The sequence below is a fragment of the Syngnathus floridae genome, chromosome 10, assembly GCF_059516105.1.
Source record: "Syngnathus floridae isolate MCC-2025c chromosome 10, RoL_Sflo_1.0, whole genome shotgun sequence".
In the NCBI taxonomy this organism is placed as follows: domain Eukaryota; kingdom Metazoa; phylum Chordata; class Actinopteri; order Syngnathiformes; family Syngnathidae; genus Syngnathus; species Syngnathus floridae.
This window is the reverse complement of record NC_142422.1, coordinates 7,178,015-7,198,492: the sequence shown is the minus strand read 5'-3', so window position 1 is coordinate 7,198,492 and position 20,478 is coordinate 7,178,015. Positions and strand designations below refer to the sequence as shown.

Here is a 20,478-nt window from a genome sequence, read left to right as displayed (position 1 = left end):
GTGTATTTTGAAATCTTAATGTGTGGTCCTTTTTAAGCCACAGCAATATTTCATCACGTCTTGAACTCGAACAATTTGAACTATAGTTTCAAGATAGCCTATCATGCTTGGAGGCTTACAAAGTTTGCACACGATATGTTACTGGTTAATGACTCAGAATACCATTTATCAAAAATAAATGTGAGATTATCAAAAATAAATGAATCTTCTTCGGGTCCCTTCCTGCTACCATTTGTATGCTTTATATTCCTTTCCCCGAGTACTTTATTTGGAGTGATGTCCTAGAATGAAGTCATTCAGGAGACTTGATAAAGTCAAGTGAATTCCACAAGGTTATAAAATGTCCACACACCCTTGTTCGAAAGCCAGCTTTTTGTAATTCGGTTTTTGACAAATAAACTGACTTGAAAATGTCAAAATGATTTGTTTTTCAGATGTTGTCTCACCACTTAGTAATTTGGGACAACCGAGCAGAATCGAGCTCTAGTCATTAGGCGTAATTTACAACAGCAATTATGAAAGATTGATCATCGTCAACAAACAATCGATATTTTATTTGTAAATGAATATCTGTCATGGAAGATGTTTTCTTTTGTGTCTCCAGATGTTAGTGACCACCCCAGAAAAGTGGGATGTTGTGACAAGAAAGAGTGTTGGAGACATTGCTCTCTCCCAAATCGTACGTCTCTTAATCTTGGATGAAGTTCACCTTCTTCATGAAGATCGAGGACCAGTGCTGGAAAGCCTTGTGGCTCGGACCATCAGACAGGTATAGGAGGATATTGTTATCATCACTAATCAGTTTTCCCTGAAATGTTTCCGAATTCTTCATTGTCCGCTGAAAATGAGCTTATGGTGTAAACAAATTTATCAAGCAGAACAGTGACCTTGATGCTAATGTTTTGGCTTTTGTGACTCATCTGAACATCAGTGGTTTTATTCTACAAAGCAGCTAAAATAACATTTAGTAACAGCTTTTGATAGCAAATTAATAGTGCTATTCAAGCATTGTGAGTCACTAGAATGGCTCGTCAGTCTTAAGAGGCTTTTCACATGACGACCTTGTTATTCTCATCATATTTGCAAAGTTGTTGTCCTTTTTCCTTCATGACACAAAAATACTTCTATCATAACACAGACTCTCCGAGTTCTCTATTACTGTACTCGAATACTCAATTTCAATTAAAGGTATTTTTTTAGACTGATTAAGAGACAATGTTAGATTAATCAGTTTAACAGCAAGTCGTTTAAATCAAAATGTTGTATGATTCTGATTCACATTATTTTGAATGTTTACTGCATTGCTCATTGACCATGGAAACTCTATAGAATTATGTATTTGTTTTTTTTGCCTACCAGGTGGAGTCCACCCAGAGTATGATTAGGATTCTGGGATTATCAGCCACTCTTCCCAACTATCTAGATGTGGCCACGTTCTTGCACGTCAACCCATATATTGGCCTCTTCTTCTTCGATAGTCGTTTCAGACCTGTGCCGCTTGGACAGACTTTTGTTGGCATCAAAACTACTAACAAGGTAAAAGAACACTGATCACACTCTGTGGAAGGCAATCACGACCATCACGGATTATAAATCTCGTCCACAAACCTTTGCAATGACGTCTTGTTGAACAAATCAAAGAGCTTTTTTTTTTTTTATCAACATGAAACATGGTGACCAAGATAGGTGACTTTGCATTGATAAATGACATGTATACGTAACATGAGGTATGTAGTTGTGCCAGTTGTTTTGACAATAATGGCTAGGTTGAGTCATTTTCAGTGGATAGTAAATTTATATTGCTGTACAAGCAATTAAGTGACTACTCTAAAGCACTTTACATCCAAGTTGCATTTCTCTTGCATTATCCCTTGAGAGGATATAATTCTAAATAGTGGCTGAGTTGTGAGGTAGTTTGTGAGCTGTTGTATATTACAAGAATCTATGATTCACAATTGACACCAGATTTTGCTGTGAAATAACGTGCTGTGTTTTTTGACTCCTCAAACAGTATAATAATTTTATATGAATAAAAACATGACATGACTTGGTGAATTAAATTAGCAAATGTTCTATTCTGCCTAGCTCCAGCAAATGCATGACATGGAGGAGGTTTGCTATAACAAAGTTGTAGAACAAGTCAAGGCTGGTCATCAGGTAATTTCTCCACCCTTTTCATTTATGATGCATATATTGAGCTACATTTTGATATGTGTAATGATAATTACAATGATGAGGATGATAACCACAACAAGAAGAATGATAAAATGATAATATAATATATCGCTTCAGGTAATGGTGTTCGTCCATGCTCGTAACGCCACAGTTAGGACAGCCATGGCGCTAATCGAGATGGCTAAGAATCATGGAGAATCGTGTATCTTTCAACCAGACCACGGTCCAGACTACGGCCAGTGTGAAAAACAGGTACAAAGCAAATCAGCATTACATACAGTATAATCTGTGTCTGTTGTATCTATACCGAAATTGTGAGTGTGGATGTGCACCTGCCAATGTTTGTGTGTGTCCATGTGTGCATGCAATGGAGAAAGGAAGGGTAATTAATAGTTATAGCACTGTGAGAGTACGGCGAGGTGGAGCTCTATTCTCCAACAGAGGACGGTCAACCGAGCTGAAATTCCCATATTTAAATCACTTGCAGCAGAAGCCAGTGTGATAAATTTAGTAACCCTTTTCCTTCATTCCCTCGGGCTGAGCCATGATTGATGTGTCTCTAATCTCCTCTCTATTTAAAAGGGATATGTATACAAATCAGATCACTTTTCTTGCTTTCCAAAGCTGGAAATAGAGACAGGAGATTATGCCGGGCGACTAAAAATGGTGCCTCGTCGCCTGATTAGTCTTTGAAGCAGATTTTCAAAAGCAATTGTCTCAACGGTGCCTGAAATATGTGCTCATAGAATGCACCGAGTTTACATTTCCTCAACCCAAGCTCAGCGCAATAAGTATTATCCACTCCATTAATTTTACTCTGAGCATTTGTCGGTCGAGCATGCGCTTGTGAAGCAAGGGGCATCAGGGTGATTCCACTTAAAGCCCACACAGAGATAATGCACCGCTTATTTGCTCTCTGAAAATTGCCCTGCATTAATATTTATAGGTGTGCTAATCCCTAATATGCATATGCAGAGAATTAAAGCACCTCTAAGGCAAGCCATCTAAATGAATGTTTATTTATCTTGCTTAAAAGACAGAAGTCTAAACAACTTTTCTATTTTTTTCTCTTCCAGTGTTATTTAATTGCTTTTATCATGGGAGTGTGCATCTTTTACCGCAACTACAAAAAGCAATTACTGTTGAATAAAATGTTTGGTGAACTTTAGAGAAAACATTCTGTTAATTCTACCCAGTTGTGGCAAGTAATGTATCTGTTAACATTACATATAATGTTGCACATGTGCATTTTGCTATTTGTCTTTTGAACCTATGTTTAAGTGAATACACTACAAAGACAACAACAAACTGATATTATTGCTTATGCTCAAATATTTTCTCATTTTGGATTTGACGTATGTAGCGCGTTCCAAAAAAGCTCGTGTAGGCCCAAACGAGACTGGCAAAGTTTAGTAATGCACCAGAACACCGGTGACCCTTGTGAGGATAAAGCCGTTCGGATATTGGATGGATGCATTTGCAGTTGCATATATTTGCCAAATTAATAAAAAATCGAAGTAGTTTTTTTTTTAAGCCATTTAAAATTTAATGAACATAGAATTGTGATACAGTGCAATTTAATATTTCCCTGATTTTATAATATATATATTTTTTCTGTTATATGTATTTTGCTGTGCATACTGTTGTCTCCTTGTTAGTACATTGAAGTAATTTAGGTAGATACCATGATTCGATCCAGACTTGGTGTCTGCATGAGCCTGCTTTACTTTTTGCCTGTGCTGATAATCAAGCTTCTGCCTTCTCAAGTTGGACCTTCTTTGTTTACCTTGCAAGTCCATAGTGATTAAGCCACCCAAGATTACTGTAGAGTTTAAGAGACATCTAGTGGCCCCACAGGGTACTTACAATACATAACTCTGTTTTGTAACCCTGTCGCAATTTTGAAGTCTCGAATAGAAGAGAGAGAGTTCAAGCTTCCAAGGAGATACTGTACATTGTGAAGCAGTATGCACGTAATTCAAAAAATAGTTTCAAATAAGTAATGACAAAGGTAAAGACCTTCATTGTGTCATATATCATTTGATATACATTGTCTTTCGTTGTGAGGGAGGTCCGTATTATCAAAGACCCTGCATATTATGCAAATGCTCAGCGTAACTTTGTTACCAATGAAGACAGACTGCATCTGATTATGGACCCCCCGGGGATTTCACATCAGCAACACACAGACCTCATTAATATGCGTTTGCTTTCATTTGCTGCTATTTTTAAGAAACTAGTCCAACACCTGTCCACGCTTCGTGTCAGATTTATGACAACCTGTCACCATGCTCAAAACAGCGTCGTGGTACATTGATCAACAGCAATGAGCCACGGCGCAAAGAAAAATTAATGATTGTTGGTATGGGTAAAATAATATTCAAATTAGAATCCCACCCACTGCAAAAATAATGATAGAATAGTTTTGCAGTGCAGAATAGTACATTTGCATCTAATTGTTGGATGTATGGTTAAAATAAATTATAATTCATAATCACGTTACAGACATGTTAAAAGGCTCCTTACCTGTCATAAAAGAACAAGTTTTTAACCTCATACTGAGGCCAATTTTCTAAACAGGTTTCTTCCTATGTAACTGAAGATATCACTAATCTTCAAACTGCTTTTATTTCTATTTTGAAAAGAATTCTGTAGTTTTCATTTTCAACTGGTAAATAAACCTCCACGGTACGCTGAGATTCTCTGCACGTTCGCAAGCAAGATCAACAATGAACAGAGTTGGCAGCTAGTTATCTGTGGACAGAGTGAGCTTTGCAGCAGCAGCATCAGCAAGTGGCAGAGCCTAATGGGATCTGATGAGGAGCTTAGGTCACTGCCATCTCAGATGTAGCTATGGCACAGCAGACATCAGCGCCAACTCACCTCAGATTAGGGCCTCGAATCAAGTTTGTAACACACAGACACATCAAAGCAAAGCCTCTGCTGCAGCATTTCAATTGCCTTCCTTCCCTCTTACGGAATGACCCAGATGAGGAAAAAAAGTGGAATCATGATGGAAAACCAACAAACAAACGCTACAACACTGCCCCACTAATACTTTTGTATACCACCCCAGGCTGTTGTAATAGATTGCAGTCGCTGAAGCACAAACTTTACTAACCTGTGACAAACACCATTATTGCTCATCATTCTGGTTATGACTTCCTCTGAATGATCTTAGTGTGTGTTGAGAAGCTGCGATTCCTTCCTCAGATGATGTTTGTAGTGTTTATTGTTGCTGCATCAACAACTTCCATATATATATTGGATTGCTGGTTTGAACTTCAGGAATCTAATTGTTTCCCTAGCGCAAAAACCTAATTTTTCTCAGCTGTTTTGTATGTCCAACTTTAAGTGCTATCATTTCTCCTTTTAATCCTGAATTGTACGTTCGGTCCTTCCGTAATACCCTTTGCCACTCATATTATTACCACTCATCAATTTGTTCTGTCACCGATACAACTTGAAAATTAAAAACTATGAAAGAAATTATTTACTTAGACCTTTACATTTCTGGAAAGCAAAATTGCATACACATCTCGTCCAAACGTTTGATTTAACACGAACTCTCAGCTTAACTCCTGGCATGTTATGGCCCATCTTTACTGTGCAGTAGCCTGGTGTGCTTTAACCTTCATTTAGATGCCCGCCGAATGAGATAAAGCCCTATAATGAGAACTCCCATCGAGCACAATCCACCTGTCAATCATAGATACATTTCAATCCACGTGTGTGTGCGCATGTGTGTGTGCGCTTGTGTTTGTGTGTATGAGTGACTTGATTTTTTTAACCAGTTTTGTTTACCTGAAATTTTAGATCCTGCGCTCCAGAAACAAACAAATGAAGGAGATGTTCCCAGATGGTTTTGGAATCCACCATGCAGGCATGCTGCGGGCTGACCGCAGTTTGATGGAGAATATGTTCTCTAGAGGGTATCTCAAGGTGCTTGTCTGTACTGCCACCTTGGCTTGGGGAGTGAACCTGCCTGCCCATGCTGTTATAATTAAGGTACTTATTTTTTTTATTTCATTAGTTTACCTTTTACTTGCATTTTTTTAAACCTATAGTTGGTATATAAAATGTCTACACACCCCTGTTCAAAAGAAATCATCTCAACATCTTGCAACTCACAAAACCTGGCATTTGAAAATTGGTGTTTGAAATCTATCTATCCCGTGTTCTATCAAACGAATCGTCACTTGGGTCACATGTGAGCTGAAGCTTAGTGACTTGGGTGAGAGACTGTTTACCAGCCAATTGCAGGGCACATGTTGAGCATTCACACTCATATTCACAAGTTAACTCAGAACAATACTTATTTTCATGTACAGATGTCTTTGTTCAAATAATTTTAATTGTATGTGTTCCTGTCTCTTGTGGTTCCAGGGGACACAGATTTATGATGCCAAGCGTGGTGCCCTGGTTGATCTTGGCATACTAGACGTGATGCAAATCTTTGGTCGTGCAGGACGGCCACAGTTTGACAAGTATGGGGAAGGCACCATCATTACCACCCATGAAAAGCTCAGCCATTACCTGACTCTGCTCACCCAGCAGAATCCCATTGAGAGTCAATTTCTTGACAGCCTGGCTGACAACCTCAATGCTGAGGTTAGTTTCTGGAAAAACACTGTTGTTTTTGTGTAGTCATTCAATACTACATTGAACAGAGACTGATGGTTAAAGTGATCTTTTGACTCCTGCTGTTGTAGATTGCTTTGGGTACAGTCACCAATGTGGATGAGGCAGTGAAGTGGCTCAGTTACACTTACCTCTATGTCCGCATGAGGGCTAATCCACTTGCATATGGTATCAACTATAAGGCTTTGCAGGTTTGTGATCTCAATTCCAACTTTGTCACCAAAATACTATATACGTACTCGAGTAAATTTAATACTTGGTGGAAAAAATGTGTTTCAGATGGATCCGTCATTAGCGCTGTACAGAAAGGAGCTCGTGGAAGAGTCAGGCAGAAAGTTGGACAAAGCCAGGATGATCCGTTTTGAGGAGCGCACTGGCTACTTTGCCTCCACTGACTTGGGGAGGACGTCCAGCCACTTCTACATCAGATACAACACTATAGAGGTAGAGAAATACAGCTGAAAAGCAGCCAGAAACAATTTCTCAAGAATTGTGATAGCCAAGGATATTCAAATTGTTTTTGTATATTTCTTTCCCCTTTGTCCATGAAGACATTCAATGAACTTTTCAACTCTCAGCGAACAGAAGCTGACATCCTCAGTATTGTCTCTAAAGCTGAGGAATTTGAACAGCTTAAGGTAAGTTGCCAGGTCTATGATTCAGAAAGAAGTTTACACCACAAACCAAAGGGGAATCATAATGTAGACAAAACAACAAAAGCAACTAAATAGTTCATTATACAATTGCAAATGGACTTTGTTTATATTTCAAAAACCATGCGGGGTCCTGAAAACTTAAGAAACTGTAGTAAGAACAGACAGCATGCACATGTTTTTTTTTACTGGGGACGCATTAGTATTCTCATGAGCGTGGTGGTGTTGAAAGTACAGTTGTGGCCAATTTTCACCCTGGCCAGTGTTTTCCAAAATAAATTCATTTTCCTTGACCCAAAACTGTAACAAGGAATTCAGGTTATTAGCATGACTTCACATATCCCGAGGGAAATTAGGTCTTGTACCAGACATCATAGTCCTACAAAGCATCTTCTTGTATTTAGCATTGACAAAAACAAAAGAAAACAAAAACTGCCGCATCAAAACACTGGTGTGAACGTTTACTTACAGTCGCTTTTGTCATCTGTATGATCTTTCCACCTCAAGAAGCGTTTACTGACAATGGTTCAAAGTGCTCATGTTTGGGAATCATGCTGGCAGGTTCGTGAAGAAGAGATGGAGGAGCTGGAGCAGATGCTGTGTAACTACTGTGAGCTCCCCGCGACAGGTGGAGTGGAAAATGGCTACGGCAAAGTTAACATTTTGTTGCAGACATACATAAGTCGTGGAGATGTTGACAGCTTCTCCCTCATCTCAGACCTCTCTTATGTTGCACAGGTAATAAATAAACTATTCAAACTATTATTAAAGCAATTGATGAGAATTGTCTGATTTTCTTCTACTTTTGACACTTTCCAGAATGCTGCTCGAATTGTCAGAGCATTGTTTGAGATTGCTCTAAGAAAGCGTTGGCCGGCCATGACCTATCGATTGCTCACACTCTGCAAAGTCATTGACAAGCGGCTTTGGGGCTTTGCCCATCCTCTTCGTCAGTTCTCCAACTTGAGCCACGTCGTTCTGACTCGATTAGAGGAGAAGAATCTCACAGTTGATAAATTAAAGGATATGAGGAAGGATGAAATTGGTAAGAAGAAAGGGCTGTTTATGAACTTGACATTTGACACACAAGAGCCACCACTCATAAATATTCTGTTTAATTCTTGTTCCATGGATCCAGTATGAATTATGATACCATGTTTTCACTAGTGCTACAATGCATTTTTACTTTTCAAATGTTTGTGTTTAGGTTTTTGGTGATCCCTAGTCGAAATATTCCCTGTCATAATGTCAACATATGTATCAAACATAGAGAAAAAAAACATTTACATTTTTATGTGAAGTGTTTTTTTTTTTTTAGTGTGTTAATACCAGGTGTGTTGTTTCCAGGCCACATGCTGCATCATGTAAACATCGGGTTGACAGTGAAACAGTGTGTTCATCAGATCCCTTCAATCTCAATGGAGGCCAGCGTTCAACCAATCACACGAACTGTCCTACGCGTCCGTCTCATTGTCACGCCTGACTTCCGCTGGAATGATCAGGTAGGTGTGGTGGCCCTCGGCCAAGATTTCTTGTAATTATTATCAGTTTTTGAGTAAAGTGAAACAATTCTTTGGTGGTGTTCTGTGACATATTTCTTGTGTAAAATCACTTATTTGTGTTTGGGAAACACTGGGTGAGAGGTCAAATTAATTAATGGTGGAAAAAATACACCCCCCACCCAAAAAAAAAGTATGTACTATACTTTAGTTTATGATCTGCTAACCTTTTTATGAACAATTTAACAAGCTAATTCCATAAGGTCCCATACCTTTTCTTGTTACTGTATGCTCAGAGACATCAAGTTATCTATTCATTTTGGGTCATCATTCAAAGGTATGACAATTACTATAGATGCCAATATCCAATCTCTCTCCTTTCTTTCATGGTTCAGGTACATGGGTCAGTGGGTGAGCCCTGGTGGTTATGGGTGGAGGACCCAATCAATGATCACATCTACCACTCTGAGTACTTCCTCCTCCAGAAAAAGCAGGTTGGTTGGATGACATCATAAAGTATAGTACATGTTTTTATTACTAGGACAGTACTAAAAAAATAAGCTTTTTTTTTTTGCACATATTGTTTGTATTGTATTGTAAAACATTTGCCCTTAGTAAATTGCAACTAAATATATTACAATGATATTGTTGGCAATTGTGCTATTAAGCTAACCACATGTAATATCCTCTCTTTATAATTATCTTTGAAGCTTCTGCGAATCCATTGTATCAAAAATAAATGTGAACTTTGCATCATGATTGCGTCTTTCTAAGAGTATTTGTGTGTGTTCCTTATTCTGTCTAGGTGGTAACGGGGGAACCGCAGCACATTGTGTTCACCATTCCCATCTTTGAACCGCTGCCCTCTCAGTACTACATCAAGGCAGTGTCTGACCGTTGGCTTGGTGCCGAAGCCATCTGTATCATCAATTTCCAGAACCTTATCTTGCCTGAGCGACACCCTCCACACACCGGTACTCCGTCGTACAGAAAACCAAAATACCAGACTAGAACGAGTAGATAATGTGATTTCTTTAGAAATTGTGTGTGAATATTTTTTTTTTATTTTCAATGAATATATCTTCCAATCCATGTTATATTTACCTCACAGAATTGTTGGACCTGCAGCCATTGCCAGTGAAAGCTTTGGGATGCCCGGAGTATGAAAGCTTGTACAAGTTCACTCATTTCAACCCCATCCAGACACAGATTTTCCACACACTCTATCACACTGATACTAATGTGCTGTTGGGGGCACCAACGGGCTCTGGAAAGACCATAGCTGCTGAGATTGCCATGTTCAGAGTCTTCAACATGTACCCAAGCGCCAAGGTTAGAAATGTCAGCTCTTCCCTAGCAGTCTCACTTTTGTAAAGGCCTTTGTTCATACCATTTTCCATTTATCATATACCATTTTTCCATTTATGTAGACGTCTATCTGTGTACTGGAATATTTTGGGGGAGGCTTTAATTTTGTTAGGTTTTATTATTGCCATTGCTTTGATATATCCAAATGAAATAAACTACTACTACTAATAATAATAATAATATGTTCATCTTTTGTTGCAACCCTAAAATTAAATATTTTACCCATTCAGAAACATATGTTATTTTTCTGTGCTTTCAGGTGGTGTATATTGCCCCCCTTAAAGCTTTGGTCAGAGAGAGAATTGAGGACTGGAAAATCAGGATGGAAGAGAAACTGGGAAAGAAGTGAGTTTGTCAAGATGAAATTCACACAAATATATTTATAAATTCCTCTATGAATTTGGGCCTGCAGTATACTAGTTCTGGATATTCCTTTATGAATTTGGCCTACAGTAGACTAGTGTTGGATGGGGTAAACATCTTGAGCATTGCCACTTGAAGTTGTACAAGTTTCATCTAAGGTATGAGGTGTTCCTCTAAAGTGTTCTTTATCTATGTGTAGAGTGGTGGAACTGACAGGTGATGTGACCCCAGATATGAGAGCTATAGCACAGGCTGACCTCATTGTCACCACACCAGAGAAGTGGGATGGAGTAAGCAGAAGCTGGCAAAACAGAAGCTACGTTCAGAAAGTAGCAATCCTGATCATTGACGAAATCCACCTGCTTGGTATGTAAGGTCTTCATATTTAGGATGTTAAAAATAATGACTAATTTTATCAAATATAAATGTAAAAATTGCTCTCAAAATAAATCTACAAATAATAGTGGGCCAGGACTCATGACTCTTTTTAAACACTTGATTTCAGTTATAGTAGCTGACAAAAAAATAAAATTCACATTTCATGCATTTTATTGAAACATCTGAAATGGTGGTAGTTAAAACTCAAGTCTCATCCTACTATGTACTATTAAAATCTAAGGAGACTATTTTGTGGAATTACAGGGGAAGATAGAGGTCCAGTGTTAGAAGTCATTGTGTCAAGAACCAACTTCATCTCCTCCCATACCTCCAAAAGTGTTCGGGTTGTCGGTCTTTCCACGGCGCTGGCTAATGCGCGAGACCTTGCTGACTGGTTGGGAATTGTACAGGTAAGAAACCAGTGGTGAAATGCTCGGGACAGACAGGCCTTCTCTGCTGCTCTCCACCTAAATCATGTTCCATCAAATGATGTGATTTAATTGCCAAATGTTTATTCTCTTAATTTCGTAGCATTTCTCTTGGTTGCACTGCTTCCTGCACATGTATGTGTCCATCAGGTTTTCTTTCTCAATCGGATTTCCATCTCGATGTACTGTAATGCCATGTCAATCTTTCAATTATTTCTTTGACTATTTTAGGTTTTTCTTTCATTAACAGAGGGTACGAACTAATTTGTTAATGCATAGAGATGAGTTTTCAGTCCAGCCACAAGATGGGGATATTGCCCTTTACATTTTGCTGGCTATACTGGGTGGGCTGATTTGTAGCTCACGCTCCAGTTTTTTATTGGTACATTCTAAACATGATACTAACAGCTTCCTAAATCACACTTCGATTTCAGTGCTGACTCAATGCTGTTGCGCACCACCACAACATATTAGAATCCATCAACACCATAAAGCTTTCAGACTTTATAGCACCAGCCCAGCAGCAATTTGTGTTTTGGTTTCTCAATGACAGTGATAGAAACCTCACATTACCACCAGATGGGGCTTTGTAATACCAGCTGCTCACATTATACTTTATGCATTTTTCCCTTTTCGCTTTTCACCACACCCTTCTTGTCTTTTGTTTGACAGGTGGGTTTGTTTAACTTCCGTCCTTCTGTTCGCCCTGTCCCGCTGGAGGTTCACATTCACGGTTTCCCAGGACAGCACTACTGCCCCCGCATGGCCACCATGAACAAACCCACCTTCCAAGGTACATCTGACTACTCTATTGTGTAAATACTGAAGCCCATACACACATGATATTTTGCAGCCGAATTCTTTTTATCCATACTTTTCAGCAATTAACTACTTTCGCACTTCAAATCATATCTATACAATACAAAAAAGTATGTTTTGATTTACTTTTTCTTAATTGTCAACTTCAGCATACTCTGTATACTTCTCTTCACAGCAATACGTAGTCACTCTCCAGCCAAACCAGTGCTGATCTTTGTCTCATCCCGACGTCAAACCCGATTGACAGCACTGGACCTCATTGCATACCTAGCGACGGAAGACAACCCCAAACAGTGGCTGCATCAGGACGAGAGAGAAGTACTGTCGACTACCACTAAGCAGATCATTTATTTCACCAGTAATAGCAGAGCTCATACATAAATGCATGGGTCATTTGCAGCAACACGGAAGGCACATGCATTAGAAGATTGGTAGTTTGTATCCATGTCACAATTTAATACATTTTTCTACGTACAGTCTTATTGCAAAATAGTCAGTTCACAGATCTGCATCTCAGGTTTTAGTAATGTTCTTACAATTTTTAGAGATATTTGCAAGTGTTGTGATCATGTGGAGCTTCTAACACTGTTAATTAGTGTCTTTTTATTCCTGTTCTTCATTTTGTGCAAGTACTTTTAAAGCAAAGTTGATAGTGATTTGCCCACAATCATCTCAGGATAGTTAAAGACACCAAGATAGAATTTTAATTCCTTCCTTCTGTGACTTTGTTTTGGGCTGAATGTAGATTGAGGACATCATTGGCACAGTGCGGGATTCTAACTTGAAGCTAACGTTGGCATTTGGAATTGGGATGCATCACGCTGGGCTGCATGAACGAGACAGAAAGACTGTGGAGGAGCTGTTTGTCAACTGCAAGATCCAGGTACAATCTTGCTACATTAACCAGGCTTGACTTTTAAAATCAAGTGTAATGTAGTTGCTAGAAAATGCTCGGTGAAAGCCTCTGAGAGACAGGATTTAGTTGTAATGAGACACAGAAGAAGGTTAGAAGGTTGCACTTGCAGAGCTAAGTATTTTTGTGTTATCAGTTTTTAAGAATTGTAAACTGATCTTACTTGTTTTCTCAGGTTTTGATTGCCACAAGCACACTTGCTTGGGGAGTAAACTTCCCTGCTCATCTGGTGGTCGTCAAAGGAACTGAATACTTTGATGGAAAAACCAGACGATATGTGGACTATCCCATCACAGGTACAAAGTTGTTGTGAGGTTATAAAGTTTTTAAGTCATTTTGACTAAAAAATGGAAAATGGTAGGCCACAAGAAAGCGTGTACTGTAGACACCAGTTGTGGAAGACAACAATTGTTTTGTTATGTCATGTAAAGCAAAAAGAAAAAAAACATTTCTTCGTGAAAAATAGGTCATTCTGACCATCTCTTCCATTCTGCACCATGTGATGTGTCTCTGCAGATGTTCTGCAGATGATGGGGCGAGCAGGTCGTCCTCAGTTTGATGACCAGGGCAAAGCAGTCATTCTTGTCCATGACATCAAAAAAGATTTCTACAAGAAATTTCTCTATGAGCCCTTCCCTGTTGAATCCAGGTAACTGTGAAAAACAATTCTCTTGACATACACAAATCTCAAAAATCATTGTATAGTAACTCTGTCTTGGCATTTCCTTCAATTCAAGAAAAGGAGGCTGAAATTACCTAATTCATTTCTCCATGTCAAATGGACTTGTTAATGTTATCTATATCTAGGTGTGGTACAGTATTATAGTTGGACTACTACTGTAGCCTTAAGCAAATTGAGTTTTGACATAAAGTCGGGCATTTAATGCACAGGCTTTATGTAACAGTTTGAGACTGATAATTTGATTCAGATACTCTACACATTTATATCTGTCTTAAGTGATTTTTGTATCCTTAGCCTCCTCAGTGTGCTGTCAGACCATTTGAATGCAGAGATAGCCGCGGGGACTGTCTCGTCCAAACAAGATGCAATGGACTACATCACCTGGACTTACTTTTTCAGGCGATTGGTGATGAACCCCAGGTTAGTTTGTAATACATAAATATAATTTGCAACAGTTGCCCAACCCTAACTAAACTATACAAAGATGATATCATTGCAAGTCTGTTTATGCATGTAGGTTTATGTTTGCACAGAGTTTTCAAAGAGGGCACAAGGTTAACTGCTTAATCATAAAAAATGATCAGGATTTGGTATTTTTAATATAGTGTCTGGTATTATTTTCTGGTCTATTTGATGTATCTACCACAATCATGACCTAGTGCAAATTGTCTTTGATTATACTGTACTTTTGCTAGGCCTCATGTGGTAATTCTCAAATTGCTCTGCCGAATATGGAACCTATTTACGACACAGTTTGATAGTGTAATCTGGGAGTCATTTTCTGGGATGACTGGTCATTTTCCTTTCAGATGGCTGTTTTCTTCTGAAAAGTGTATACAGACGTGTTTTTTTTTTCATTCCCACATAGTATCAGATCTTTTTTTTATGTAGTGAAATTACCCTTCGCACATGAAAAGGGTTCCATTCCTTACTGGAGTCTTTTTCCTATCATAGATGAGGGAAAGCTATAAGAATAACTTAAGTAATATCTAAAACTAACTTCAAATGGCATTGTCTGTGTTCAGTTATTACAGCTTGGAAGACATCGACAATGATTCTATTAACAAATACCTCTCAAGTCTGGTAGAAAAGAACCTACGGGACTTGGAGTGCTCCTACTGCATTGAAATAAAAGAGGTGCGTGCTTCTGTTGACGTATTGAAATGTGTGCATTTTCTGCTTGTTTGACTTTTAAAATTTCTGTTTCTCAAGGATGACAGGGCAATTGAGCCTCTGACTTATGGTCGCATTGCGTCATATTACTACCTGAAGCATCAGACCATTCGCTTGTTTAAAGAAAGACTGAGGGCTGAACTTCCCATCCATGAGATTCTTTCGATTCTAACTGTGAGTATTTGCACATCCATTGTAGAAATATTTGTTTGTTTGTCTCTATTTTACCAGAATACTTTCTGGTCCCAAAAGAATATTAAGACATTCGGAACTGTCAAAAAACTGTCTGCGAAAATCTTTGCAACCTTTCACAACCGCTACCAAAAACTTAAAATTCACTATGTTCGCAAGCATTTACTACTTGGTGAAAAACCATCTTATAAAGGATTCAGCTGCATATTTAGTCCTGTCACACTTTCTTGTTGCAATCATTGCTTTAATGATGCAATCCCATTTTTCTTATTCTAGGGGGAGTGAGATAATGTTACTTCTGTTTATGTTGCTTACCTAACAATGTTAAATGGTCTTTTATTTCCCCAGAGCACCATATACAGACACAACACTGAAAATAAATAATTCATCAATTGTTCCTTTTTTCATCACTCACACCACCAGCCTTGACTTGGCTACGGTCCTTTTCAGCTCCTTGATTTCTCAACAATGACTTTAAACAGTAATTGATGGTGCATTAACAACCCTGGGACTGGGGGATGGGGCGGGGCGCGCAGGGCAAGCGGAGACAAATGCCTCCAGCACAGCCTGTTGATGCGTCTATATTAGCCAAACTTAAACTGGATTGAATTATCATCTTTACAACTAGACTACTGGGGAAAAGAACAAACACGCCAACATAGGCACAAGGAGTGAGATTTACTTTTGTGACAAGAGTATTTTCTGCTGTGTTTTCTATTGGATGTCCCCAATTAGTTTTTAACAAATATTTCCCGTCAACTCCCATCATATACATAAACTTAATTGAATAAACATAAATGCAGGCCTTTCGGATTATAGGATAGATCCTGTCATGTTCATGGTATTCTCCAAATAGGACTAAATAAAAGAGGTTGCTTGAATTTTGAAAAATGACAGCATGTTTGATGTCTGCTTGATACAGGAAGCAGAGGAGTATGCCGAGCTCCCTGTGAGACACAATGAAGATCAACTCAACAGCAGTCTGGCTCAACAGCTCCCTCTGAAGGTCAACCCCCACTCCTATGACAGTGCCCATACGAAAACCCACTTACTGCTTCAGGCTCACTTCAGCCATGCCCAGTTACCATGCAGCGACTATGCAACTGATACCAAGACCGTTCTGGACAACGCTATCCGAATCTGTCAGGTAAATTGTTAGAATCACACAATGGATGATGACTGCCTGATTCAAAGTGGTGTGTGACAGGATCCACAATAACACGCATTAATTAACTCACCTCATACAACATAATATTCAGTTATCATAAGTTATCATATTGCTCTTGTCTTGTAAATACATAATTTATGTCATGTAGTACAGGAGCTTAATTTTATAGATCACGGAACATTTTACACTTTTTGATTTTGGGCTCACTGAAATTGTGATTTGAATGGCCTGGAGATAAAAAAAACACGTGCATACTGTCAAGTACACTTCAGCTCCCATAAAAGCAGCGTTGATTGTATTTCAATCGTAGCACTTAAACTCAACACTTTATGGGCCAAGCTTCCAAATGACCAAAAAAGTGACTTACTGTAGATGATGGATACTACTGCATAGTATAGTGTACTATATTTCCATCCATTTTTTTTACCACTTGTTCTCATCATGGTTCCAGGTGAGCTTAATGTATTTTGCATTATTGCGTATGCTTCAAAAAAAACTTCTCTATTTAAAACTTTGCTGTAGTCTGTTTTAAAACATCTTGTAAAATTCTGGAGGGAATGAAAAGAAAATGAGGGATTTTGTACGTTTCTGGTTGAACGATTACAACATGACATAATACACAACATACAAACCACTGTGTTTTAGTGAGTCGTCAATCCATCAAAGACGGGCATCTAATCATGTTCGGGTTCACAGGGAAGCGGCAAACAAATAACCTGACCATTAAATGTGATGCTACTTCTCTGCTTACTTAAATCTGCACTTTCCATTTCTCAGCTTCACGATTGTTTTTTCATCACTCATAGGCATCTTTCACTTCCGCCTAGAACTAGTGTAAATGTAAATGCGTTAATACATAAGGTTTGAGGAAATATTATGGGGTAGAAAACAGCGGGGGGGTGATGTGCTGCCAGGACTTAATGTGGTTGATTCCTGTACATATTGGAGCAGTTCCAATATTTTACTCAGTAGTCGAGCCAAGGAATCTGGGGGTAATGGCGGCATTCTGTTGATGAGTGGCTACAAAGGGGATTTAGTGAATGATTCAATGTGTGACTGTAATAAGCCAGCAGAGTCCGGGATTACGCTCACAGGCTGTATACTTGTGGGGAATTGGCCAGAGTAGTGAATAAAGATACGAGGATTTGTTTCTCTGTCTCCACTTAGGTTTGGGCATACATCGCAAGAAAAATTGTGTGTGTGTGTGTCCGTCACACTCAAATGTGGATAAAATAAAAAAATAAAATAAAACGTTAACCTGGGCTCAGAAAGGTTAATTGTAGCTTGATACGTATATTTTAGATCCTTTCCTATCTTGTCTACACAGGCCTTGCTTGATGTAGCAGCAAATGAAGGCTGGCTTGTAACAGCTTTAAGTGTCTGCAACCTGGTGCAGATGATTGTGCAAGGTCGCTGGCTGCATGATTCTTCTCTACTGACCCTGCCACATGTGGAGCAGCAAGATTTGTACTTGTTCAGGTAAGTGTGACATTCAGCACCGACTATACTCAATACTCATGAGGTCAAGACCAATCATCCTTTTGTCTTTAAAAACTGCCCCATGGTGTTGTGACTCCCATCCATTTGTGGAGTACTGTTGAACATTCTGCTTAATAAATTTTAGGAAATGGTCAAACCAGAAGGGGAGAGGAAATGCAGAATGCTACAATGGACCAATTGAAGGGCTTCCCGAGTTGATAGCTACCTGCAGTGGAAAGGAAAGCATTTTTGCAGCAATGGTCGGCCGTGAGTTCCCTTCAAATCAAGTAACCCAGGTAAAAAACAAAAATACAAAAGTAGTCTAGAATGTATCCATTTTCACCCCAACAATAAGATAAATAAAAAATAATAACCCACCTTGGTGGCTAAAATGTTCCGTCAAAATGTGCGTTCACAATCAGATGTTTGATTTTATACCCAATGTGTATTCAACAGCAGCTGAAATTTAACCATCAGAATTTCATTTAACTTTTTTAATCAGATTCAATTGTAACTTGTTGCACTTGTACAGTCTTACTAGCTATGAGGTAAGTTTCCATCCATGAGTGTGTGCTAGCACTGCAAAGTACCAAAATGTGAGTGTGGCAAGTTCCATACATTTTAGCTGATGAATTTCAAGCCTTGAGTATTTTTATAGGGTGTTAAATACCTCATTTTTCGTAAGTACAGCAGTAGTTATCACACCAGGCATGCGATTTTATAGTCTTCACACACTCATCCACACCATTACCACCATTACATGCCATGAGCAGCCTTGCCATTGTGACCCCAAATACCTCCAGGATCCTCAATTACAGCTCCACTGATAGGGTTTACTGCTCCAATCTAAGTGCTAATTGCTGCTGTGATGAGAGTGACCAGGCGCAACAGCAGGCTCTGCCGCTTCACCCAATCAGTGGGCCTGCTTTCATCCTTCCCCACCTTTACTCCCCTCATCGGCCCCCTGCCCTCCCACAGTATGGTGGCCTCGCTAATTAAATAATTAGATGTGCAGCAGTGTTCCTGTCTGGTTTGCTCAGAGTGAGTAATCTTCACATAAATAGCCTTTGCCGGGTGAATCGGAAAGGTTTTCTTCCCCGAGCTCCCACAACGCACATGCATACATATAGTACCTCTTTCTTTCTTGTACATGTTGAGCTTTGGACTTAATTCGAAACATGAAGGAGGCATGTTCATAAGTGGTTTTTATTTTAATTAACCAAGTTTTAGTTAGATAACAATATTGGATTTGCTTTTCTGAGCAGTTTCATTACTTTTATATGGATTATATATATTTTTTAAATGCATAATAACAGAATTCAAGTTATCAGTCAGCTCATACTGTATATTTTATATTCATGTAGAATCTTGGGGATATAAGTTCCGTGCAACTGGAAAGTATTCACAGCACTTCATTTTTTTTCACATTTTATGTTACAGTTGTCATTATTTGTTTATGGATGAAAACACATTTATATTTATTGCCCCCTTATTCTAGTTATGAAAACTCTATTTTGGGGAATTATTGATGCCAGTCTTGTGTTTTGGACATTTGATTATCTGGCTAATGTTTTGCTGTCATTCTCATTGTATTTTATGTCAACAAAATGTTAGAGTTTGGTTTACTGGTATTTTTTTGCCACTAATGGAGAAAAGAATGTGAAGGTGCTCATACCCCAAGTTCAAACACATAAACACTGCAATCATGACTTTTTTTTTCCCCCCTCTTGGTCAGATGTGGGCCTTCCTCAGTCATCTTCCAGTGCTGGAGGTCGCATTAAGTGTCAAGGGCTGGTGGGAGGAGAGCCAACAACAAACAGAGCGCCACCTGCCCGCTGCAGGAGGAAACCTGAGGGAGGCAAGCAGCTGGTTAGATGTCCATGCTGACCAGGAGTATGTTCTTCAAGTGTCACTGAGACGCATCAACCAGGGCCAGCAGAGGGTCAGTATAGCTGATTGTATATTTTTAACCTGTAATAAACCAAACCATCAGCTGAGGTGAGAAATTCCCTGCTATTGGCCTTTTAATGATTGTAGAATTATGGTCAACACTCACAAACCAATTTTGTTTGATATGTGGGATAATTATATTTTGGGAACACACATTTATGTTAGCTGTTTCGCTGGTAACTTAAGGTGAATTCAAAGATTTTGCATTTCATTCATCCACTATACGCAGTGCACTAGGACCACTGTAGCATGATATTACCACCATAGTGCTTCAAAGACACCGTCCTGAGGTTTATAGCTCAACTCATCTAAACATACATCTTGTCCTTGTGCCAAAATACTTTATTTTTTGTCCTGTCTGACCATAAAACCCTTTGTCCAGAAGGCATTTGGTTTCTCCATGTGAGCAGCTGCAAATTTCAGTAAAGCTTAAAGGTGTCGATTTCAGAGTGCGGGCTTCTTTCGTGGTCAGTACCCTCTCAGTCTATATGACGTTGTAAACCTTGCTTCACCGTCATCAGAGGCATCGCTTTACCAGAAGTTCTTCTTGAACTTTGATGATTCCTGAGTTGTTCTTGAACATCTTAATGTAAAAAA

The 20,478-nt window shown here is 38.9% G+C and overlaps 1 protein-coding gene across 6 annotated transcripts in view; it reads left to right on the top strand.

Annotated features, from left to right (window-relative positions):
- The window catches only part of ascc3 (activating signal cointegrator 1 complex subunit 3), a 155,610-nt gene that overhangs the window by 132,917 nt on the left and 2,215 nt on the right, over window positions 1–20,478 (top strand). For all 6 annotated transcript variants that reach the window (XM_088386269.1, XM_088386272.1, XM_088386270.1 and 3 more), the window contains 30 exons: window positions 605–769; window positions 1,360–1,536; window positions 2,086–2,157; window positions 2,293–2,427; window positions 5,992–6,183; window positions 6,562–6,786; window positions 6,888–7,007; window positions 7,096–7,260; window positions 7,368–7,454; window positions 8,031–8,207; window positions 8,289–8,514; window positions 8,817–8,971; window positions 9,364–9,462; window positions 9,774–9,942; window positions 10,080–10,300; window positions 10,596–10,681; window positions 10,899–11,065; window positions 11,342–11,487; window positions 12,178–12,298; window positions 12,500–12,642; window positions 13,070–13,207; window positions 13,413–13,533; window positions 13,754–13,886; window positions 14,214–14,339; window positions 14,945–15,056; window positions 15,132–15,266; window positions 16,207–16,431; window positions 17,780–17,931; window positions 18,077–18,227; window positions 19,667–19,873. In XM_088386269.1, the coding sequence (XP_088242395.1) occupies window positions 605–769; window positions 1,360–1,536; window positions 2,086–2,157; window positions 2,293–2,427; window positions 5,992–6,183; window positions 6,562–6,786; window positions 6,888–7,007; window positions 7,096–7,260; window positions 7,368–7,454; window positions 8,031–8,207; window positions 8,289–8,514; window positions 8,817–8,971; window positions 9,364–9,462; window positions 9,774–9,942; window positions 10,080–10,300; window positions 10,596–10,681; window positions 10,899–11,065; window positions 11,342–11,487; window positions 12,178–12,298; window positions 12,500–12,642; window positions 13,070–13,207; window positions 13,413–13,533; window positions 13,754–13,886; window positions 14,214–14,339; window positions 14,945–15,056; window positions 15,132–15,266; window positions 16,207–16,431; window positions 17,780–17,931; window positions 18,077–18,227; window positions 19,667–19,873 (4,548 nt within the window). The remainder of the gene's footprint in view (window positions 1–604; window positions 770–1,359; window positions 1,537–2,085; window positions 2,158–2,292; window positions 2,428–5,991; window positions 6,184–6,561; window positions 6,787–6,887; window positions 7,008–7,095; window positions 7,261–7,367; window positions 7,455–8,030; window positions 8,208–8,288; window positions 8,515–8,816; window positions 8,972–9,363; window positions 9,463–9,773; window positions 9,943–10,079; window positions 10,301–10,595; window positions 10,682–10,898; window positions 11,066–11,341; window positions 11,488–12,177; window positions 12,299–12,499; window positions 12,643–13,069; window positions 13,208–13,412; window positions 13,534–13,753; window positions 13,887–14,213; window positions 14,340–14,944; window positions 15,057–15,131; window positions 15,267–16,206; window positions 16,432–17,779; window positions 17,932–18,076; window positions 18,228–19,666; window positions 19,874–20,478) is intronic.